Raw genomic sequence first — 19,931 nt, forward strand, 5'->3', positions numbered from 1 at the left:
TGCAGAGAATTTTCTTTGAATAAACAACTATCAGCTTATCTGCCTTAGAACTAAGAGGTTGCAGACTCCTTTTTAAGAACAGATTTTCAGCAGGGGGTCTCCTGCTGTGCTTGATTCTTGGCTAAAGTGTAGGCCACTCTCAGGCTCCACTGTGCAAAATGAGACTGAATCAGCAGATAAAGTTTTAACCATTTTTTTCCAACATGAAACATAGAACACTCAGTCATTCAGACAAAGAAACAAAAACATACATGAATTGACAAGTCGAAAGATTGGTGCATGAAACATAGACAATACAAAGAGGGTAGAGAACTTCTCCTGTAGGGGCCAGAGAATATTATCAGGATATCTCCCAATTTCTCTGTCTCTAGGAGAATTCCAAAATCCATTTTCCTCTCCTCTCCCTCTCTCCCTCTCTCTCCCTCTCTCCCTCTCTCCCTCTCTCCCTCTCTCCCTCTCTCCCTCTCTCCCTCTCTCTCCCTCTCTCCCTCTCTCTCTCTCTCCCTCTCTCCCTCTCTCCCTCTCTCCCTCTCTCCCTCTCTCCCTCTCTCCCTCTCTCCCTCTCTCCCTCTCCTCTCCTCTCCTTTCCTGCTTATAAGAGACAGCTTGTCAACCCAGGATTAAAACCCCAAATTCTCTAACATCTTCTGGCAAGCATCCAAAACTTCCAATTTATTTAATGTGAGGGCAATTCACTGATAAACCAAACAATCTCTATACACTAAATGTCTCAAATAGCCTAAAAGTTTACCATGCTGAACCTTTTTTGAAGCCACCATCAGCCCCCACTTAGTCAAACATTTACAGCCAACTGCAAAACCTGCTCTGTCCGGTCTCCACTTTTTGCCACCAACAAAAACAACACCCACAAAATGAATTATATATGTTTGAGAAAATTATTTCCTAACTTCCAATAAAGCCTTAACTACCAAATTTTGACACAATGTGGGATTGGGAAGTTGTAAATAAGGTAACAGTAAGAATTGAGCTATATTTTGACATTTATGAAGTCTCTTTTTATACTTTAGTCATAACTTTTAATTTACCTAAAGTATCAGAATTCACAACTTGAAGTTTTTCTTATACCTGGGGCTGTGTCCTATAACAAGGTCCACAGTTCCTGAATGGGGCTTAAAGGCTGCCCCTTATCTAGTTTTTTGTCCTACCTGCTTCTTTAGTGAGCAGAGTCCCATCTTTATGGGACTTTGATTTACAATCATTCCTCCAAGGTTCTCTCCACCACAGCATGGGCAGAGAGACATGAAGAAAGGCCTTTCTGGTTTCCTGGGGGATGTTTACAATACTTCCCCAGGTGGCCTGGTTTTTACAACTGAAATATGCAGCTTTCATTCTCCTGAGAACGCTTTTCATTCTCACAGGTGTTCTTAAAATTGGTGCCCAGTTTCTCTCCTTTCATCACTACAGTGTAGGCCTTTACTACAGCTGGTGAGGCATCTAAACATGTTTTAATGCCAGACTGCCCTATGGTAAAAAAAACTTGCTCATCCTCAAACTGATTTGCCTTTATTAATTGATCTGCAGCACTGAAACGAGATCCTATCTTTGCTTGAGAAATAAAGAAGAAAAAGAAAAAGAAAAAGAAAAGAAAAGGAAAGAAAAGAAAAGAAAAGAAAAGAAAAGAAAAGAAAAAGAGATAAAGACTTACCTGCTTCAAAGTCCCTGTTAGAAGGTGCCAGCTGCCACTGACTAACCTCTATTGGGTCTCCTATCTGTGGGGAATGGGTTTCTGGTTGCAGGTGAACAAGGGTTGGATAGAATTGATAGACAGACACAAACTCAAGGGAGAGCTGAATCTGAATGTATTTTGTCCAAATGAACACCAGACATTTAATACAGAAGAAAAACAAGAAAACCAGATGATCACATCTGCCAAGTTACATTGACACAAAACCAAAAGTAATGTATACATAAAAAGATGGCGGGAGCCAGGCCTCATTTACCACTGAGAATAGGATTGTTCCTTTAATTAAAAAGGTCTGCTAAACACAGAAGCCAGGTGAATGCTCTGATGCAATGCTAGTCTATTTTTAAACCCACCACCAGGGGTTTTTAGTAAATACCTGATTATGCTATTGTTCTGGACCTAGTGTAAAAGCCTGCATCACCTGAATTGCCTTCCAATAACCCTTTCATGTGATATTCTACCTATTTCCTAGGCCATTGTGTTTTCCTGTGTTTGGGTGTGACTTGCCTATTGTCCTAAGTAATTACTATGCAGACTAGCCCTGAGCTTTTCTAGCTCTCTTTCTGGAGTACATTGTAATGCCTAATTAGTTTCACTGTCTCTACTAGAAGTGAATTTGAATGTTACTGAATAGGTAACATTCTTAACTGAATTCCAAGCTCACTGTCAGCTTCAAGGATTTTCTAGGAACCACTGGAACACTGGTGGACGTTTAGCTATATGTCAAAATCAATCCTCAAGGCAGTTATAATAAAACAATACTGAAAGAGAGCACATGGATCCATACACCAGACTAATTCGGGGACAGGGTTTGGGTATACAGGCTATTGGAATGTTAAGGTTCCAGGAGGCTGTTTCCATGAAACTCTTTGCCTCCTGACTGCTTCCAGGCTTTTAGACCTACCAAGCAGACTGCACTGGACTGGAAGTAGCAACCAGTAATTGAAAGCTACCAGAAATAGGAAACTGGGTATCCTTATACGTATGTTCCCTATAAGATGAAACACCATACAGCCAAGAGTACATACTAGATTTGATGGGTTAAGAAAGAGAAGACAAGGTTGGTGATATGAGAAGTAGGGAAGGAGGAAGTCATAATCTAATGTACAAAATTTAAATAATTAAGAAATATATTAACGATTTCCATGGTTAAATGGATATGCTGTTTTCACTCTAGGAAATAAAAAGTTTGTACAAATTCTCATTGTAAGAAATGGATAAATGGAGAAGGAGCACCCATTCTTTTGGATGTAAAATAATTCTGCTTTTTAAAGAAATATACTGAGCATGTTTCTTCAATATAAATTGTTCATAAGTGGAGAATTTTAGAGCAAAATGTGTCAGTCACAAATTACTGCTTATTCTGTTATAGGTAATAGAGATCTCCAAAACATTGGGTCACTAATGTTGTATAAAGTATAAAAAGCAAAGTGTTATAAAATGCATGTTCTAAATCATGAGCGTGTTATTGAGCAACTATTTATTTATTTTGATTCTTAATGAATATAGTCATGATTGAACCTTAGGACAAAATCAGCACTGTAGACTGATACAATTGAATGGAATATATTTATTCAGGAAAAAAAATATGGGACACATTGGTATGGCCTAGAGCCCCAATCTAATCACTGGGGTAACGAAATTTGTCATGGTTTTGAATCACTAAGTCCCAGCTTCTCATCTTCATATGTAAAAAAAATTGCCACAGTAATGAAAGTGGAACAAATATAAAGAAATACAAGAATAACAATTGACAGAACCACTTCAATAACTCCTAGTAAAATGTGTTGTAAGAAAGTATCAAGAAGAGAACTTCTTATACTGAGCACATTTTTGTGTACCTACTTAGTCTAATCTGAGGCAATATAATGATATCTTTACAGAAGGAGACTTTCCTTGAACAATGCCATTACTGCTCAAATAATAAATGTCATTCTTCTGGAATTTAAGTAATGGAAATATATGCCTCTACTTATTTAATTCTGCATACTTTGGTCATTTTATAGTACAATTTTGACATCTATAGGCCATAAATGTTCCACTACTGCTTCACATTTAACAAACCTTCATTATAGTGGACCAACTATTTATGATTATTATCAATGGGATAATTAAATGAACACAAGCAATGTCTCTGAAGTGCTTCAAATTCTAGAAGATAAACTTTCTCAAGAATTTTCATTTATTGTCGTCTGTTCAGTTATGCTGAGATAGTCTCATTTCTTAAATGATGATAAGTGGAGAATCCTAATAACTGTAAAGCCAGAGGGAATATCTGCTACTACAAGGTAATCACATTGAATTCTAAATTCTTCCAGCAATGAGTTGTGAAACACTTATAGTCATTCTTTTACAGTGATGACAATATAAAGGATAAAAGAAAGGAGGGAAGGAAGGAAGAAAGAATGAGAGAAAGAGAGAAAAAGAGAAAGAGAAAGAGAGCAATCAAGTAAGAAAGAATGCAAGATAAAAGAAAGAAGGGAAGAAAGGAAGGAAGGAAGGAAGGAAGGAAGGAAGGAAGGAAGGAAGGAAAAGAAAGAAAGAAGGATAAGCCTAGGTCTTCCATTGAATTTCACAGTGGCAAAAGCTATATAGCTTTTCCTCGATATCAACTTAATATATTTTCTTACTAAAATGTGTGTTACTAATGTAAGGCATTTTTGTCTTTTTGCTTAGCTGTGTTGCTCAAAGCATATATGAAAGTTTTATTGCCTTTATAATTAAAGCATATGTCCATATGTTTATGTTTTAAGAGCCAATTTAAAACCACAGTTAAACATGCATGTGCCAGAGACTTGGGAGGTGAGAGACTCTCAGGACTCAAAGGTAGGGACAGTAGATGAAATTCCCGACAGTAAGGGAAGGGAAGTTATAGAGCCCACCACCAGCAGGAAGACAGGACATCAAATGAGGGAGAGCATCGCTATCTCACAGTTACAACTGTGACCCATAATTGTTCCTGTCTGAAAGAATTACAGGAATAGAAATGGAGAGCATCCTGAGGAAAAGAATGTCCAGCCACAGGCCCAAAGTGGGATCCAGCTCAAGGGGAGGTCCCAAGGCCTGACACTCTTACTGAGGCTATGAGCCCTCACAAAAAGGGACCTAGCATGACCGCACTCCAGAAGACCCAACAAGCAGCTGAAAGAGTCAGATGCAGATATTTGCATCCAACCAATGGACAGAAGTAGCTGACCCCTGTTGTTGAATTAGGGAAGGCTGAAAGAATCTGAGCAGAAGGGCAATCCTGTAGGAGGACAAGCAGTGTCATTTAATCTGGCTCCCCTAGATCTCTTCACCAAATAGTCCACCAAACACTGGACCACCAAACAGACAGCATACATCAGCCGATATGTGCCCCTCAGCCCACATACATTAGAGAACTGCTGAGTCTGTGTTCACTCAGAGATGATGCACCTAACCCTCAAGTGACTGGAGAATCCAGGGAGTTTAGAGGTCAGGTGGGGTAGGGGTCAGGATATCCATGTGGAGACAGGGGTGGGGAGGAGTTATGGGATGTGGGTGAACAGGACGGGGGATAAAATATGGAAGGTAAAAAATAAAATAATTAATTTTAAAAAGATAAAAGAAAAGTCATGTGTTAGAAAGTGAATAAGGAAATTATATATGTTGTTTTTGATAAAGAATAACAGAAGAAATTGACATAATTTTTGTACAATCTTATAACTTTTACAAATTAACTCAAGTGTATTTCAAGTTTTGAATGATTATTATTTATCAGCCTTACTTGTCACAACTCAACAAAATTAAGCCCAAAAGTCTTACAGGCACTATACAAAAATGAAAATGTTAAAAGTGCTTGTTTTTTCTTATCTTTGAGACAAAGTCCAATTGGAAATGAGTTAAACAGTAACTAGTTGATTGTACAAAGATGCCCAAACACAAATATTGATTTGCGAATGCTATATAAAGTTTCTGGTGTGCCTGATCATACCTGTGTCAGTAAGAAGGGTCTCCATGGATCCGTTTGTAGTCTTGGTGCTTTGTCTGTCCTTTCTGCTTCTCCTGTCACTGTGGAGACAGAGCTCTGCAAGATGGAACCTCCCTCCTGGCCCCACTCCTCTCCCAATTATTGGCAATTACCACCTAATAGATATGAAGGACATTGGCCAGTGCCTTGCCAATGTAAGTATGCCTTATGTTCTTCAGGGACATTTCAAATCGAGATAGAAGTCTTGCTACTTTCATAAAATTCTATTAGTGGAGGGAATATGGTGGAAATGAATGTGATATAAAAACCTGAAAAGCGCAATATTTTTTTTCTGACATTTGCCTCTAGTTCTGATCAGAAAATTAGTAATGCTCTAAGTTTCAGATTGAAGTACGTGAAATGCAGGTAGTTATATACACTTCTTTTTAAACAAATGCGGTAATTATATACTATTTTTACACACATTTTCTACTATTTTGACTGAAGGTGAAGAGTAGGGAAAATTTCATAAAACAAATCAGAATTTTAGACATGCATTGTTCTTGAATTTGACATTAATTTTGTACTCTGAAGAATTTATTGGTGTCTGAATTGCAGTAAATACAATGTGCATGAGCTCATACATGAAATAAAAAAACATAGTGTGCATCTGAATATGTGGTATTTTCCCAATCACCTTTTATTCCATTCATAGCCTGTGACTTGGACCTAGGATGCTGATTAGCAAGAATGTGGTTTTTCTGTGATGCTTCATACTATGGTACACTTTGTATGTACATTTGTAACAATAGATAAGAATGGAAATCAAACATTTCTGGTAATCTAAGATTTTAGTTTTCTAGTCTTTATCACAGGGCTCTCTTAGGTTTGACAAGAAGTGTTCCCAGCTGGTTCTGCAGCATTCTTCTGACAGTTTAAATCCATTTCAGTATGAAGTTATCATGAGAGTGATGCTCAAGTATCCAATAATGAATAAGCAGGGTGTCAAATTCGAGTGTACTTATTTTCAATAGAATCCTGTAAATAAATGTGGATATTTTTCCTTCAGTATCTTTGTGTACTATGAAGAACAGATCAGATCTTAGTGTGATAAATCTTTGGTTTTAGTGTGTCAACAGCCTGAAAGATTTTCTGGCATACTGTAAGCCATGAATACATGATAATCATCATAATGTACAGAATTATATAGACTTTAAACTGAGGTTTTCTGACTAAAAATATCATAATCCAATAAGATAATTAAACTGAATAGATTGACTCTATTGAAAATACAATGACTTTTTTTTTTACTAATATTTATGTTTGCTATTTCTTTCCAGTTTTCTAAAACGTATGGCCCTGTGTTCACTCTGCATTTTGGCTCACAGCCTATTGTGGTATTACATGGTTATGAGGCAATAAAAGAAGCCTTCATCGACCATGGAGAAGAGTTCTCTGGAAGAGGAAAGATTCCGGTTTTTGACAAAGTTTCTAAAGGAAAGGGTAACTGTGTGTGTGTGTGTGCTTATGTGTATACTGGGCAGGTTCCAGAGCAACTGAAAGGTGGGGAGTAGAGGTCATGCTTGCTTTGGACTCTATAAGGCTGCCACCTGTTAGCTCCTTTTGTGTCTGGGATTTCCAGTGTCTGTTCAAATTTCTTTAGGCATTGGTTTTAGCCATGGAAATGTATGGAAAGCCACCAGGGTCTTCACAGTCAATACCCTGAGGAACTTGGGCATAGGAAAAAGGACCATTGAGAACAAAGTGCAAGAGGAAGCACAGTGGCTCATGAAGGAACTGAAGAAAACAAATGGTAAGTGCAGGTCAGATTCTCCTTTTATATCTTGGTCTATACATGGCTGTATATGAGTCATGTTGTTTCTATCTTATTCTATGAATATTTTTCTAATGAGATGTCATGAGTATAGGTACCATCATAATTTTAGTGCTTTATAATCCATAAATTTCCCTAATCACAAATGTCATTTGTTCTTTGCATACCAGAATGAGAGGGTGATTATCAGTGATAATGGTTACCATGTAAAAGTAAGGAGCATAGACCATGTAGTATTGTAGTATTGGTTTTCTTTCTCTTTCTCTCTCCCTCTCCTTCCTTCCTTCCTTCCTTCCTTCCTTCCTTCCTTCCTTCCTTCCTTCCTTCCTTCCTTCCTTCCTGTCTGTCTTTCTGTCTTTCTGTCTTTCTTCCTCTTCTTTCTCTTCTTTCTCTTCCTTCCTTCCTTCCTTCCTTCCTTCCTTCCTTCCTTCCTTCCTTCCTTCCTCCCTCCCTCCCTCCCTCCCTCCCTGTCTTTCTTTCTTTCTTTCTTTCTTTCTTTCTTTCTTTCTTTCTTTCTTTCTTTCTTTCTTTCTTTCTTTCTCTCTCTCTCTCTCTCTCTCTCTCTTTCTTTCTTTCTTTCTTTCTGGCAATGGATAGCACTTGTCCACTGAAGTTTCTAATTGTCCTTCTATAATCTTGTTTGTAGTTCTCGGTAACAGTAGTGTGATGGATTATTTTCATTTCTCAGCTGATTGTAATAGATTTTTATAAATTATTATATCTCTGATTTTAGCATGATTTCAACATGTTATTATTTCTTTTTACATAACATTTCATATTTTTTATGAACTTTCCTAAAACATACGTCAACACAAATAGTCAAAATTTACACACACATGAAAATTAGTAAAATAATTCCTTTAAAAAACTCAAAACAGTTTCATTGACTTTAGTATTTTCCTATTGGTTTTCAGTTGTTGAAGTCATATTCACCTTTACAGGCTTTTGGTATGAGAAAGTTGAGTTGCTGGCTGTTACTTTGCTAGCACACTTGATGCTACTCACCTAGTGCCTTTTTTTTTTTTTTTTTTTTTTTTAGTTTTTGAGACAGGGTTTCTCTGTATAGCCCTGGCTGTCCTGGAACTCACTCTGTAGACCAGGCTGGCCTCGAAGTCAGAAATCCGCCTGCCTCTGCCTCCCGAGTGCTGGGACTAAAGGCGTGCACCACCAGTGCCCGGCTAAAGAAAGAATATTATATTTTTTATTTAAATTTCTATATGAAAAGTTTTAGCACTTTTACTTCTAAATACAGTAAATCACATACAATCAGATTTTCCATGGGAAAGGTATGCTCACAAGAAGTAATCTCAAAGTACTTCAGTTCACCCTCATTCCTTAAAAGAATGTGATATCTTAGTTATTGTAAGGTGTTAAAATCCTAATAGAGCATCAGTAATCTCAAGGAATTCCACATATTTAAGTGTTCATCTTTGTTAACTCATGTGACCTTTGTTTGAAGGTACACAATTTAAGATCACCTTCAACACAACATCACAATTTTGATCCTTTGATCACAGCAATTTCACTACTGAAATCGTTCTCTCATATATTGCTGTTTTTGTTTCTGTCATAAAATAACTGGCTTACAAGTTATAGCCACCATTGAGGGAACCAATGCAGGACCTCAAAGAAGGAACCTGGAAGCATTAACTGCAATAGAAAACATGAAGGATAGCTTCTCAGTCACCTATTCCACTTGTATTTCTCACTTTCATTTTCCTACTGCCTAGAATCACATGCCTAAGACTCACATTGCCTACAGTGGGTTTAGCAAATGTCCCTATCATCAACAATGAAGGAAGAGAACAGAGAGACATGACCTCAGAATAGTTTCCTGGAGCAATTACTCAACTGAGGTTCCTTCTTTTGAGTTGACTGTAATTTGTGTCAGCTTGACTAAACTACTTGACAAACACTGATTATTTGTTTTTCTTGCATGTAACATAAATCACATGACTAAAAGGATGCACACATTATAAACATATTTGTAATATAATATATTGATACTTACTTGATATAAAATATCCACACATTTAGGTTTTGCTTAAATATATTAAATAGGAAGTTTGTCCATGATGAATATTTACTTTCTTTTTTATTGGATATTTTATTTATTTATATTTCAAATGATATCCCCATTCCTGGTTTCCCCTCTGGAAACCCCCTATTCCATTGCCCCTCCCTTTGCTTCTGATTTTCCCCAACCATAATATTGAATATTCTTTTCAGTAAATGTTATTTTTGTAATTGTACTAGGTACTGGGTCTAAAACATTAGTACAGTTTTGTAATTGTAGTATATGCATTTTGGTTTGCTTGCCATTACAGTATTTTCCTCTTCCATTTCTTCTATTATTCCTAGTTACCACACATATTTTCCTTTATTATACTTGGTTCAAAATGGATATTACAATAGCATATGTATTTCATAGATAGTAAAATTCAGTGTTTGAAAGATGAACATGCAAAAAGGAAAGGGTTCATTTGTTTCATAATAGTGTTTGTCTCACCTTATATGGACATTAAAAACAAAGTTCCTTACACCATTTATTCATATAAGTGGATCATGAAATATTTACATACCATAAATTCTGTACATTCTTTCAAAAATCAAAAGAAAAACGGAAAGTTAACACATGAGACTGTGACAGCTATACAAAAAATAAAAATAAATAAAAATAAATAAAATAGGAAAGAATTCTACGTATCTTGAAGGAGATATATCATGCAGATATATCATGCAGACCTTTGAGGGACACAAGTCTTCATCAGGTGATCAGAAAAGGTCTCTAAGAAACATGCCATAAAAATCATATCAAAGAGATCTACGTTAAATTTGAATTTTCTATAAAATGTTTGGTATAAGAAAAGGAACAAGTTTATGGGACTGAGAAATTGATTGTGACAATATTTAAGTGGTATATTCTAAGGGTGTCAGTGTACCAAAGGAAGAATGTATGGAATTTAACAACAAAATGAAGACAGTGATATTGATGCAAATTTTGAAAAGATAGATGCAACTTAGCTTAGTAGTGTAATACTGAAAACTTTTCCCCATTCTCCGCTAGAAGTGCAACACTTATGTGCAAACACTGAAGTGTCTTAATATGCTACACGTAATACAAAAACTCTATTAGTGTGAGTGGTCCGTGAATAGAGACCTCCTGGAAGTCCAAACATACACTGGTGTTTGGATGTTTATTGCGTGTTTCTTTTGGAACACTCATGGTGGACACATTTTGGTCGCATTTATATGGTTATAAAAATAAAGATGTTACTGTAGTCATTCTTTAAACCTTGGTTTTGAATAATATATGTTTAACTAATTGGCTAAATTTTAGGATGTTATGCCATTTAAATTAAGGTCCTTGAATGAAGCAGTGAACATGTTAACTAGTGAGAATGAAAACTAAGTCAGGTTTAATGTTAGGATGATCACCATTCTTCAGCAGGTAAGTACCTAGCAGTTAAGTATATTTATAATTAAATTACTTGTTACAATTTCAAAAGTACCTTATCATGTTAACAAGGGCAAATGTACGTGTTTATTTTAAAAGAATTTTACAATTGCTTCCAATCTTCAGGCTCACCCTGTGATCCCCAATTCATCATAGGATGTGCTCCCTGCAATGTCATCTGCTCCATTGTTTTCCAGAATCGTTTTGATTATAAGGATAAGGATTTTCTTAGCTTGATAGTAAAAGTGAATGAATGCACTGAAATTTTGAGCTCTCCTGGGTGTCAGGTAAAGCCAAGGTCTTCTATTTCTGAAAACACATGTAACATCTTTCTTTCTCACAGGTCCAAATCAATAGAGACTTGTCAGACAAGTACTTCAATTCTGAGTATCATATGCAGAGAGTTTCTGAAATGGAGTTCGAAACCCTCAGCTATATAAGCATTAAAACTAGGGCAAACGCCAAAACAGTTCAAGCCTGTTAGCTGCTTATCCATGACTTTCTCAGTGACTTCTCCAGAATTGTGTGTAAAATAATTCCATTTACTTCTACAAGTGTGGGTAGTCACATATATGCCATTCTCCTACTATGGAAATTCCTTTCCTACTTTAAAACAATTAAACACATTTTTATCATATTACTAGGCAAGAATACCTCAGTATAGAAATAAAATTCTTTCAAATAAGGAAGAGTATTAATGGAAATGTAAGCTTTCAGGAGAACTGAGTAGTTACAGTTGTTTGATGGGTTTGCTGGGATAATTGTTGACAAGAGGAAAGGTCAAAATGAGAACATGAATATTTTAATATTGTGTGGACCATTTATATACTCAGACATACAGAATTGTCCTACTGCACACTTCAAATAAAATGATTGTGTGATCATGCAGACATTATAAAGTGATACGGTATGCTCTTGATTTCAGGGCATCTTGAAGCCCCACATACATCTAAATAGATATTACACGTCAGAAACAGGTAGATAGAAATGAAGCACAGGCATTAGATTTCTTTTATAAATCAGGTCATCCCAAAATTTAACCTGCTATTATCACCTTAGAAGTGTGAGAGTTAATAATCTATATCAGATGGTTATTCAAACTTGTAGAACAGTTTATTTGAATCATTGTGTAACTAACATGAACATTGTTTACACTCAAAAGATATGTGAGTGTGGAAATATTTTTTATGATCTTTGTTCATTTTGCAGAAATTTGTTCATCAAATCTATTAGAATGGAGAATTATTATATATGTAAATGACCTAAGGTGAATTTCATTCATATCTTGATCTATCAATGGAAACAATAATGCATTGTTATGAATATGTCTTAATTACTTCATTACAGTTTATTTATTTCATAAATTCTGTCATTTTTTTGGTAGATTTTCAATGCAGTCCCTATACTTATTGATTATTGTCCAGGAAGTCATAACAAATTTTTAAAAAATCATACATGGATTAAGAGCTATCTTTTGGAGAAAATAAAAGAACATGAAGGATCATTGGATGTTACAAATCCTCGGGACTTCATTGATTACTTCCTAATTCAAAGACGTCAGGTAAAGGGTTAATATATAATTGTAAAATTATCGACATTGTCATGGACTGTAGAGTTCATTGAATACTTCCTGAATTACAAATGATGTTTAAAATCATGCAAGTATCACTTTAAAAAACAATTTTTTTTATTACATGTGTAGGTATGGCTGAGAGAAATAGAGTGACTTTGTGGTTTTTTTAAAATTTTTCTTTTATTAATTAATTATGTTTTTTTACACTCCATATTTTATTCCCTGCCCTGGCCATCTCTAATTGCTCCTTATCCCCATCCCACTGTTTCCCGAGGATATCCACACCCCCACCCCACCATACCTCTAAAGTCCTGAGGGCATCCAGTCTTTTGAGGGTTAGGTGCATCTTCTCTGACTGAATTAAGACCCAGCTATCCTCTACTGTATATGTGTTAGGGTCCTCATATAAATGGGTATATGCTGCCTGGTTGGTGGTCCAGTGTCTTAGAGATCTCGAGATTCCAGGTTAATTGAGACTGCTGGTCCTCCTACAGGCTCATGCTCCTCCTCTGCTTCTTCCAGCTTTTCCCTAATACAACCACAAGGGTCAGCAGGTAATGTCCATTGGTTGGGTGCAAATATCTGCATCTTACTTTTTTATCTGCTCCTGGGATCATTCAGAGGACAGTCATGATAGGTTCCTTTTTGTGAGCACTCCATAGCCTCAGTAAGTGTCTGGCCTTGGGAATTCCCCTTGAGCTGGATCCTACTTTGGGACTGTTACTGGACCTTGGTTTCCTCAGACTCCTCTCAATTTCATCCCTGAAGTTCTTCCAGACAGGGACAACTATGGGTCAGAGTTTTTGAATGTGGGATGGCAACCCCCTACCTCTCTTGATGCCCTATATTTCTGCTGGAGGTGGGCTCTACAAGTTCCTTCTCCCTACTGTAGGGCATTTCATCTAAGGTTTCTTCCTTTGAGTCCTGAGATTCACTCACCTCCCAGGTCTCTGCTATAGAGTGGATTTGTTAATTTAAGCACATTGCCCTATTTTTTGAATTAAAAGAAAAAAAAAACCTTAGCATAGTCAAGCAGAATAAAATAATAAGACAAATGGCAGGAAAAAAATGAAATAAATTCCAACTTGATCATACATCATAACTAATTCTGTATTAAAATAAACATTTTCAGCATTATTTTCTATTGTGTGGATCAATTTTATATCCTATGTATTTTAAAAGATATGGAATTTTTAGCAACAATATACCCTATAGAGGTTTTTCTTTTAATTTTATTGTTAATTTTTACACTCCATATTCCATTACCTACCCCTCCATCCACCCTCCAAGTGCTCCACATCCCATACCTCCTGTGTACCCCGCTGTCTCCATATGGATGCCCTCATGCCCCACCCAACCTGACCTCTAAACTCCCTGGGGTCTCCAGTCTCTTGAGGGTTGGGTGCATCATCTTTGAATGAACACAGACAATTGTATACTCTAAGTGTGTTGGGGGCCTCATATCAGGTGATGTATATGGTCTTTTTGGTGGTCCAGTGTTTGAACAATCTCAGGGGTCCAAATTAATTGAGACTGATGGTCCTCCTTCAGGGTCACCCTTCTCCTCAGCTTCTTTCAATCTTCCCTAATTCAACAACAGGGGTCTGCTGCTTTTGTTTATTGGTTGGGTGCAAATATCTGCATCCTACTCTTTCAGCTGCTTGTTGGGTCTTTTGAAGGGCAGGCATGATAGATCCCTTTTTGTGAGCACTCCATAGCTTCAGTAATAGTGTGAGGTCTTGGGGCCTCCCCTCGAACTGAACCATATAGATGTTTGTAAATGGATGACTGTGTTGTACTATTGGAAAGAATTGATGAATGAAATTTCTGAGAATAATTTTTGATGAATTTGACCTAGTGGGGTTGAAGATAAGTATCTATTGGCTTTGCTGTCAGGATTAACTACTGGCATTGTGTAATTTAGGAAAAAGACAGTTTTCCCACAATTTCTTTGACACTCAAATTTACAAAACAATTGATCACAATCAGGTTTGCTGTTAGCTGTAAATTCTGGTGCAGTGTTACAGTTCTCCATTGATGAAGTAAACACTATTTAAAAATCCAGCACTGTGTGTCCCTTGAATATGCTCCATGTTTTTCAAGATTGCTTGGCCAATATGCATCCTTTAAACTTTCATATGAATTTTAAGATAGGTTGTCAATTTCTGTAAGGAGGCCAGTGAGTATTCATTCATGCAGAGATTGCCCTTTAGTGTATGTTGATTTTCATTCAGTTTTTATTATTATTACTATTATTAATCTTTTTTCACTGTCCAGTCATTATCCCCATCTAGGTCTGCCCTCTGACTGTTCAAAATATACCTCTTCTCCTGTCTCTAATAGGATCTTCCTATCTAGAACTCACTACCCCACTGGAACTTCCCACTCCTTGGGGGCTCAGGTCTCTGCAGGCTTAGATGCATCTTCTCTCACTGAGGCCAGACCAGTCAATTCTCTGCTGTATATGTCTCAGGGCCCTCAGATCAGCTAGTGTATGCTGCATGGTTGGTGGCTCAGTGTCTGAGAGATATTGGGGATCCAGGTTACTTCACAGTGCTGGACTTCCTATGGGGTCACCCTCCTCCTCCTCAGTTAGCTTCTTCTACCATTTCCCTAATTCAACTACAATGATCCCCAACTTCAGTCCATTGTTTGGATGCAAGTATGCGCCTCTGTCTAGGTCAGGTGCTTGTTGAGCTTCTCAATGGGCAACCATGCAAGGCTCCTATCTGTAAGTACACCATAGTGGAAGTAATAGTGTCAGGCCTTGTAGCACTACCTTGACATGGATCCCAAAGTGGGCCTGTCACTGGACTTCCTTTCCCTCATGTTCTTCTCCATTTTTGTCTGTGCAGTTCTTTTAGAAATGAACAAACCTGGGTCCCATATTTTTTGACTGTGGGAAGGCTATACCTTCACTCCACTTGATATCCTGTCTTTCTACTGGAGGTAGACGCTAAAAGATCCTTCTTCCCACTGCAGGGCCTTTTGTCTAGGGTTCTGCCCTTTGAGTACCGAGAGTCTCTCACCTCCCAAGTCTTTGGTACATACTTGAGGATCCTTACCTCTTACCTCCTGAGGTTGCTGGCTCTCAGGGCTCCTGTCTTGCTTCCCACCAGAATACATGATCATGTTCCCGTTTTCCTGTTTCTGTGCCCTCTCCCAGGTCCCTTCCACCTTCTGCCCTCTCCCAACCCCTGTGATTGCTTTCTTCTCTCTACTATGTGGTACTGAGTTATCCTCACTTGGGCTTTTTGGCTTGTCAACCTTCTTGTGTTCTGAGAATGTTATCCTGGATCTTCTGTACTTTTTTGGTTAATATCCACTCATTAGTGAGTACTTGCCATGCATGTCCTTTTGGGTCTGAGTTACCTCATTCAGGATGACATTTTCTAGTTCCATCCCTTTGCCTTACAGAATCTTTCAAGTTTCTTGAGGTCCCATTTATTAATTCTTGATCATAGTGCATGAATCATTGGAGTTCTGTTTAGGAAATTTCCTCCTTTGCCAATAAGTTCAGGCTCTTTTGCACTTTCTCTTCCATTAGATTCAGTGTATCTGGTTTTATGTTGATGTTCTTGATCCACTTGGACTTGAGCTTTGTGCAAGGTAACATATATGGGTCTATTTTCTTTTTTTCATACAGTCAGACAGTTAGACAAGCACCATATATTGAAGTTGCTTTCTTTTTTCCATTGTATATTTTTGGCTTCTTTGTCAAAGATCAAGTGTCTATAAATATATGGTTTTATTTCTGGGTCTTCAATTCTTTTTTTTTAACTGTCTCAAAAATTTTAATAATAATAATGATAATAATAATAATTATGTCTTTTATTTCTTCAGATGAAGAGTTGAGATAAAGGCTGTATATTGCAGGAAATAGTCAAATGTGTGGCAAGTTCCTGTGCTATTCCACCTACTCTCTGTCCTGACAGCTGTCTCTCTGCCTTTGTCTTTAAACTACCCCAGTAGCCCCTGATCCTGTGGGCTTCCCAGCTATGGTTCACTTGTCTCAGTGCAGCCTTTAACTTCTCAGCCATAAACCCCTGTTGTCGCTGGTCCCACATTCCAGTAATCCAGTAAAACCAAACTATAGAAGCTTATAATTATTTAGGTTTATATATCAATACATTCTCAATACACAAGATGCTCATGTAATAAATTTAGGGCCAATTGATGATGGTACAAGCTGCCCTCCTAGATTAGACAAGTTACCCCAATTATTCTATTCCTATACAGTATTATAACTTTTCTAACTGTGGCTACTTAAAACTATGTGGAATCTAAATCATCCTGTTTGTCCTCCATCATGCTTCCTTATCCCTTCTTCTGTGTCACACCCTGTCTTTGCAACTCTGAGCTCCACCTTCATTTTCCCTGTCCAATCACAGTCCTCCTATTGCCCTAATATTTTTTTCACATTTTATTTCAAAAACCTTTTTTATTAGATATTTTCTTCATTTACATTTCATATGCTATCCCCAAAGTCCCCTATACCCTCACCTGACCCTGTTCCCCAACCCACCCACTCCTGCTTCCTGGCCCTGGCATTCCCCTGTACTGGGGCATATAATCTTCACAAGACCAATGATGATGGCCTCCTAATGATGGCCAACTAGGCCATCTTCTGCTACATATGCAGGTAGAGACACAAGCTCTGGGGTACTGGCTAGTTCCTATTGTTGTTCCTCCTATAGGGTTGCAGGCCCCTTCAGCTCCTTGATTACTTTCTCTAGCTCTTCCATTGGGGACCTTGTGTCTTCAGTTCAATTGCACTGCTCAGTGTCTCTGTCTCTCTACCAATACCATGCATTTTTTTTTATCACTATTCTCTGTAGTGTAGCTTGAGGTCAGGAATAGTTATTCCCGCAGCAGTTTTTTTTTTTTTTTATTGTTAAGTGTTGTTTTTGATATCAATTTTCCTTTCCAGATGAATTTAAGAATTGCTCTTTCCATGTCTTTAAAGAATTGTGTTGGAAATCTTATGGTTATTGTGTTAAATATGTAGATTGCTTTTGGTAGCATGGCCATTTTACTATGTTATTTCTTCTTTCCTATGTTATTTTCTTTCCAATTGTTATCCCTTTAACCTATTTTTGTTGTCTACTTGCTCTGGCTAGAACTTTGAATATTATATTTAATAGATAGTGAGAGAATGTGCACCCTTCTCTAGTCCCTGATTTTAGTGGGATTGCTTCAAGTTTAGTAGAAATGATTCAAATGCTCTCCATTTAGTTTTATGTTGGCTGTTGGTTTGCTTTATAATACTTTTATTATGTTTAGATATGGGCATTGATTTCCTGATCTTTCCAAAGAAGTCAATGTGGAATAGTTTGAACAGTGTTGTTGTTAGGTCTTCTTTGAAGTTCTGATATAATTCTCCACTAAAACTGTCTGCTCCTGGGCTCTTTTGGGTTGGGAGACTTTTAATGATTTCTCCTATTTCTTTACGGTTTATGGGAGTGTTTAGATGGTTCACCTGATCATGATTAAACTTTGGTCCTTGGTATTTGTCTAGAAAATTATCTATTCATCAAAATTTTTCAGTTTTGTTGAGTATAGGCTTTTGTGGTAGGATATGATGTGTATTTGAATTTCTTTAGTTTGTGTTCTTTTGTCTCCTTTTTCATTTTGATTTTGTTAATTTGGATACAGTCTTTCTGCCCTTTGGTAATTCAGGCTAAGGGTTTAGATTTCTTGTTGATATTCTCAAAAACCAGCTCCTGGTTTTGTTGATTCTTTGTATACTTCTCTTGTTTCTACTTGGCTGATTTCAGTCCTGAGTTTGATTATTTTTTGCTGTCTACTACCTTGTGTGTATTTCCTTCTTTTTGTTTTAGAGCTGTCAGATGTGCTCTTAAGTTGCTAGCTGATGATGCCCTCTCCAATTTTTTTTTAATGAAGGTACTCAGAGCTATCAATTTTCCTCTTAGCACTGATTTAGTTGTGTCCCATAACTTTGGGTATGCTGTACCTTAATTTTCATTAAATTCTAAAAGGCCTTCAATTCTTTCTTTATTTCTTCCCTGACCAAGTTATCTTTCAGTAGAGATTTATTCAGTTTCCACATGTATGTGGATTTTCTGTTGTTTGTTGTTATTGAAGACCAGTCTTATTCCATGATGATTTGATAATGTGCATGGGATTATTTCAATCTTCTTGTATTACTTGAGAATCATTTTATGTCCAATTATATGGGCAATTTTGGAGAAGGAACCATGAGATGCTGAGAAGAACTTATATTCTTTTGTTTTAGTGTGAAATGTTCTATAAAATATCTGTTAAATAAAGTTAGCTCTCATTTCTGTTAGTTTCACTGTGTCTTTTTTTAGTTTCCGTTTCCATGTCCTGTTTATTGATGAGAGTGGAGAGTTGAAGTCTCCCATTATCATTGTGTAAGGTTCAATGTGTGCCTTGAGCTTTAGTAATGTTTCTTTTACAGTTTTAGGTGTTCTTGTAATTGGGGCATAGTAGTTCAGAATTGAGAGATCATCTTGGTAGATGTTTCCTTTGAGGTGTGTGAAGTGTCCTTTCTTATCTTTTGCTTATAACTCTTGGTTGAAAGTCAATTTTATGTGATATTAGATGAGTACTATTTCATTGTGTAAATGTACTACAGTTTCTATATTCTTTACTCTGTTGAGGTACATCTAGGTTGTTTCAAGCTTATGAATATTATAAATAACACTGCTATGAACATAGTGGAGTATGTATACTTTCTATATGTTGGAGAATCTTTTTGGTATATGCCCAGGAGTGTTATAGCTGTTTCCTCAGTTAGAACTATTTTCAATTTTCTGAGGAACCACCAGAATGATTTCAAGAGTGGTTGTACCAGTTTGTAATCTCACCAACAATAGAGAAGTGTTTCTCTTTCTCCACATCTTCACCAGCATCTGCTGTCATCTCAGTTTTTGATTTTAGACATTCTGACTGGTATAAAGTGTAATCTCAGGGTTGCTTTGATTTGCATTTCCACGATGACTATGGGTTTTGAATATTTCTTTAAGTGCTTCTAAGTTATTTGAGATTCCACAGTTGAGAATTTTTTTTATCCCTGTACCCCACTTTAATAGGGTTATTTGGTTCTCTGGAGTCTAACTTCTTGAGTTCTTTGTATATTTTTTAAGTTAGTCCTCCAGTGGATGTAGTGTTGGTAAAGATTTTTCCCAATCTGTGGATTCTTGTTTTTTCTTTTGAAAGTGTCCTTCACCTTACAAAAGCTTTTTAATTTTATGAGTTCCCATTTGTCAATTCTTGATCTTAGAACAAGCCATTGGTGTTCTGGTCAAAAAAATTTCCCCTGTACCAATGTGATGCAAGGTTCTTTTCTACTTTCTCTTTTATTAGATTCAGCATATGTGGAGGTCCTTGATCCACATGGACTTAGCTTTGTACATGGAGATAAGAACAGGTCTATTTGCATTCTTC

At 36.9% G+C, this 19,931-nt stretch overlaps 1 protein-coding gene across 2 annotated transcripts in view; it reads left to right on the top strand.

Annotated features, from left to right (window-relative positions):
- Positions 1-5,632: 5,632 nt before the first annotated feature.
- LOC147000133 (cytochrome P450 2C40) overlaps positions 5,633-19,931 on the top strand; it is a 54,644-nt gene continuing 40,345 nt past the window's right edge. For both annotated transcript variants that reach the window (XM_085833991.1, XM_085833992.1), the window contains exons 1-5: positions 5,633-5,851; positions 6,977-7,139; positions 7,300-7,449; positions 11,054-11,214; positions 12,312-12,488. In XM_085833991.1, the coding sequence (XP_085690117.1) occupies positions 5,684-5,851; positions 6,977-7,139; positions 7,300-7,449; positions 11,054-11,214; positions 12,312-12,488 (819 nt within the window). In that variant the 5' untranslated portion in view covers positions 5,633-5,683. The remainder of the gene's footprint in view (positions 5,852-6,976; positions 7,140-7,299; positions 7,450-11,053; positions 11,215-12,311; positions 12,489-19,931) is intronic.

The sequence above is a fragment of the Mus caroli genome, unplaced genomic scaffold, assembly GCF_978045245.1.
Source record: "Mus caroli unplaced genomic scaffold, Mus_caroli_1 scaffold_20, whole genome shotgun sequence".
Classification (NCBI taxonomy): Eukaryota; Metazoa; Chordata; class Mammalia; order Rodentia; family Muridae; genus Mus; species Mus caroli.